We start from the raw sequence: 4991 nt of genomic DNA, 5'->3' as shown, positions 1-4991 counted from the left end.
GGCCCTCATCTGTCTTACCAACCACACCTCTAAACTAACCCAAGCCCAGCCTGAGGGTTTTACCTGTCTCCTTGGTGCTCCTGCCGCCTGTCTTTTGTGCTGACTTGGGACAAGCATGATTAATTTGAAGGATTCACAAGAGACTTGTTGGCCTAGGATCCCAGTATCCAAACGAGGATTTGCCTTAATTAGGACTTCTTAACTGGAAGGCAAATGGAACCTCCCTCTTCCACCCTAACACCCCCAAAATGTACTTTGGCGTTTACGTGGGAGAGGTAAATCGACAGCATTATAATGTCCTCCTAATTGTCACTCTGCCAGCCCGGTTGGCAAGAAGCTCATTCAAAGAAAGGTGATTTACAGGGGAGTCTTACCACATTCCTGTGGATCACTGAGTGCCTAAGTCCAGGAAGATGAATGGTGTTAACCAGAGGCAGTGGGGGTGGCAGCAGGAGGGGACAAGGAGTGGGAAGGTCACAGGATGTGCAGGCAGCATCCTGAGCTGGCTGCCAACCACGCGTGTGACCTCAGGCCATTGACCTAACCGCTCTGGACTCAGTTACTCCCCCTCTAGCGTGGCTTAACAATACTCCCTCGTAGGACTGTTTGATTATGAGGAATAAACGAGAGGACGTGTGTAAAACATCCGAGGCTGGCATGTACCCACCCCTCCGGAAGTGAATGGAGTTGGCGTCACCTTTGACTGCTGTGTGCATACTCAGGGAAGAATACAGTCTGCGCTTCTCTGAAAAGGTACTACACGGACCTGCTTGATCCTCTTTGCAGCTTCCTGGCAGCTGCGCCAGAACTATCGGGCCCCTTTTGGAGTTAGGAAAAAGAAAGCGAGGTGATCAGAAAATAAAAGAGGAGTCAAATATAGAGAATTCGTTCACAGCTTTGAAAACTTTTACCCATGTGTCCCGGATTAAAAGAGCAATGACAGGGCTTCCCTGGTGACACAGTGGTTAAGAATCCGCCTGCCAATGCAGGGGACACGGGTTCGAGCCCTGGTCCGGGAAGATCCCACATGCCGTGGAGCAGCTAAGCCCGTGAGCCACAACTACTGAAGCCCGCGCACCTACAGCCCGTGCTACACAACAAGAGAAACCACCACGATAAGACGCCTACGCACAGCAATGAAGAGTAGCCCCCGATCACTGCAACTAGACAAAGCCTGCGTGCAGCAACGAAGACCCAACGCAGCCAAAAATAAATAAATAAAAATAAATAAATTTATTTTTAAAAAAAGAGCAAGACAGGCCTACCAAACTGATGACACCTATGATGGTTTATGAAGATGGCCCGGTGGGGTCTTTAAAAGAGATAAGATGAACGTAGTGATAGAGCGGAATCTGGATGACCTGGGTTCTAATCTCAGCCCTGCTATTTCCAGGCTGTTAGACCTTAAATTATTCAACCTCTCTGTGCCTCAGTGTCTCCATCTGTTAAATGAGGATTAAATAATGCAACCTGCCTCTTAGAGTTGTTGTGAGGATGGAACAAGATGATGAATGTAAACTGTACTTGGTACCAAGTAGCACTTGGTACCTGCTAATTTGTTTATTTATTTATTTATCTATTTATTTATTTTTCCTTCTAGTTTTATTGAGATATAATTGATATATAACACTGTATAAGTTCAAGATGTACAGCATAATTTTTTGGATTTTACACATCATGAAATGATTATCACAATAAGTTTAATGAACATCCATCATCTCTTAAAGATACAACATTAAAGAAACAAAAATTTGTGTGTGTATGTGTGTGATGAGAACTCTTAGGATTCACTCTGTTAACAGCTTTCATATATAACATACAGCAGTGTTAATGTTTTCATTACTTACATGTTTGGGTTAAACCCTGGAGTCCATGATCTTAGCCCCATTCCTCAACCCCAGGTGGAGGTGGCATTCTAGGGTAGGGGATGGACTCCAAGCGGGGGGGTCTGTGAGTCCCGGAACTGGATATGACCCTGGGACACGGAGGAAGGGCACAGCTAGTTGCTTAGTAACAGGGCTTTATTTGCAGCAAGAGAGGGCTGGTGTTTACAGGTAACTAGGTGGGGGTTGTAATTTGTAAAGCAGAAGTTACCGGTTAAACAAAAGGGAATTCTTCTGATGGAATGAATAGGGCTTGGTGCTAGCAGGAAGAGCCCCCTTCCAGGCCCTGCCCATCCCGCAGATGGGGCGGGGGGCGGGGGTGTCATTATGCAGATTGGACTGGTGTCTTCCTGTGACCATAGAAACGGAACCTGTGCTCTTTTCAGCTGTGCTCTGAGGAAGGGCTATTTAACACTGGCCCCTGAGGATCAGACACACAGAGCGTCCTCACCTCGGGACATCCCAGGGCACTCACCCTCTGCGTCCAACTGAGATGGGATGCCACTCCAGCAAGAGCACCAAGGTGGCGGGGGCGTCCGAGAAACCCGCAGAACAGCCCGAGGGAGAGGAACCAAATCTGCGAGCTGGCACAGAGGCAGCAGATGGCAAAGACACCTCCTTGAAGGATGGTGCCCCTGAGCAGAAGAACTGAGATGCTTCTCTCTGGATTCGGACCCTCACCTCATCCGTGGAACTGCCTTTGGCCAATGAAACTCGGGACAAACCCCATCCTGAGAAGCTCCAAAGAGAGGGAGGAGAGAGAAATCCCCGCCTTTGGGATTCAGGCTTCAGAAATTACCTTCATCGGGCTTTGCTCTGGAGCTGAGAGGGAGATGTGGCCACGGGGAGTCCTATTTCCCCAGCTCTCCGATAGAGAGGACGAAAGAAGTCTTCACACATCCTGGGACTTTCCCTGAGCTTCTGGAAACGGGGGAGCCCCATAGCAGACTGCTCTGGCTCTGGTGAATCTCTGCTGCTGAGCTGTGACTGTCTAGTGACCCTACCCCCTTCCATGTGCCTCACGTTTCTGAACTCTGAAAGCTCTGTGGTCATAGCATCGATGGAGATGTGTGGTACTCGGTTTCTTTCTTTCTTTCTTTTTTTTGGTTTGTTTTTTTCTCTCCTTTTTCCTAATAGCTGGCTGAATAGCCAGTGCCCATCACAGGAAGGTTTTGGGTTTGGCTCACTCCACACTGTTTGTATGAATACTTTAATATTTAACTTGGAGAATTGTTAATGAATTATGGGAAAAATCAGGATCAGACTGTGATCATGGGAGACAACAAGGCCTTGATCATCCAGTGTGTGGAACACTGAGTGCTGGTGGGAAGGAAGGAGGAGGGATTCATGTTCTTGATTTTTTTAATCCCCAGAAAAATGTCCCTCTGCTGATGTTCCTGTGTCTCCTCACATCAAGAGTCTGTCAATCTGAACCCTCTAGCGTCTGAGCTATCTGTGTCCAGCCTTTGGAAATATTTCGCTGTTTACTGACATGTCTGTCAGCTTCTCTTTCCCCCCCTTGCATGTGTTTTTTTAATTCGACCCCAAAGCATTTTAATTTGAAATCAAATGGATATGTTTGCAAATAAATGATGACATAACACGTTTGAAAGACCGGACTGGGGAGCCGGGATTAGAGGATCAGCGGGGAAGTGTGGGTGTGATTCTGTAGAACGCAGGTGAGCGAAGGGGCTATGGAGACAGCACGTTACTGGAAATGACCCTTCTTTTTGGCCATCAAAACCTCAGAAACTGAAGAGGATTCTTTTGAGAATCTGGCACCTGGGGTAAAGAGCAAGAAAGAAGGAAGGACAAGAAGTACAGCAATTTGGCCTGCAAATTGACTGCAGAGCGCTCCTGTTGCTTCAGCGGAACCTGACATCTTTTAGGGAGGGAGCAAGAGAGATGGGGCCCCCTCAGCTGGCCCGAAGCCCTGCTTTTTCCCCGGGGGTAGGAAACTTGCAGTGGGCCAGGAAACAGGCCTGGGCTTGCAGCTGGGGATCAGGAAGTTTGGGGCCTCTTTCTACAGCTTTCTGGGCATAGGCCAAGCTCTGGTAACTGCTTTCAATTTTTTTTTTTTTTAATACAATTCTGTTTTTCTCCCTCCTCCCACCTAATGGAAATTCACCCTGCAAAATAGGACAGTGTCTGATAAGAAGCTGCTCACAGTATACACCCTCAGGACTCCCGGAAAAAGTTCTCAGCTGGTGGTGAGGTTTTGAGGCAGGGTGGTGCTTATTTCACCAGCTCCTGAGGGGCGAAACTCACTCAGCTTCTTAGCAAATCAAGTGAAGGAGACTCCAGGTCCTCAGAAGTTCAGAAAACAGGGTGGTTTGTTTTGCTTCCTTCTGAGATGGTGTAAAATGCTTGTTTAATTAAATTCAAGATCCCTGTGGGCTTTAAAAACTGGATTCTTCATCCACCTCCAGCTGTGGCAGGCACGCTGCAATTTGCCAAGAAGTTAATCTGTAACAGGAAATAGGACCCAGTTTCTTTGTAAGGACATTCCAGTTGTGCCATTGGGGCCCAGTATCACTCATCTGTCTCCCTCTGAGCCTCAAGTGCCTGGTGAAGGTCACTAGAATTATGTTTACTCAAATGAGCTTGAAACTCTTTAAAGACAGGTCTGCATAGACTTGGCCCATAACTTGAAAGCCATTGCTCTGGCCCACTTCCAAAACTACTGGAAGAGGAGGAGTTTGTTTACTAGTTGCCTTTCTATCCACCTATCCCTCCATCTATTCATCCATCTATCCATCCATTCAACCTCCCATCCAACCAGTCCATTCAATCCATCCATCTGTCATCTGTCTGTTTGTCTGACTATCCATTTACCTACATACTTACTTTCCTACCTACCTATGCAGTCAGCTCTTCCCTTGGATTTTTCAGTTATATGAGGCAATAAACTTCCCATTTCAAACCAAATTGATTCATTAAGCAGATATTGAGTTTCTACTCTTCTCTATCACTCAATCATTTATTCCTTGCTTTATCCATCCATGAATCCAGCAGTTACTGGAAGACTACTCTGTGCCAAACTCCCTATTGTTAATAAAATATTGAAGTGTGTCTAGTGGGAGCACAGCCTGGAGTAGGGCTGTTCAG

The 4991-nt window shown here is 46.9% G+C and overlaps 1 protein-coding gene across 1 annotated transcript; it reads left to right on the top strand.

Annotated features, from left to right (window-relative positions):
• Nucleotides 1-2311: 2311 nt before the first annotated feature.
• On the top strand, nucleotides 2312-3502 carry CHD9NB (CHD9 neighbor). Its single transcript, XM_059999240.1, has one exon. The coding sequence runs from the start codon at nucleotides 2377-2379 to the stop codon at nucleotides 2533-2535; it is 159 nt and encodes a 52-aa protein (XP_059855223.1). The 5' UTR covers nucleotides 2312-2376; the 3' UTR covers nucleotides 2536-3502.
• Nucleotides 3503-4991: the final 1489 nt, after the last annotated feature.

Source organism: Delphinus delphis, chromosome 20 (assembly GCF_949987515.2).
Source record: "Delphinus delphis chromosome 20, mDelDel1.2, whole genome shotgun sequence".
Lineage (NCBI taxonomy): Eukaryota > Metazoa > Chordata > Mammalia > Artiodactyla > Delphinidae > Delphinus > Delphinus delphis.
This window is presented reverse-complemented; position numbering and strand designations above follow the sequence as displayed.

Bases quoted from the DNA above. Each gene is read 5' to 3' on its own strand.
- CHD9NB (XM_059999240.1), top strand. From the start codon at position 2,377: ATGGGATGCCACTCCAGCAAGAGCACCAAGGTGGCGGGGGCGTCCGAG.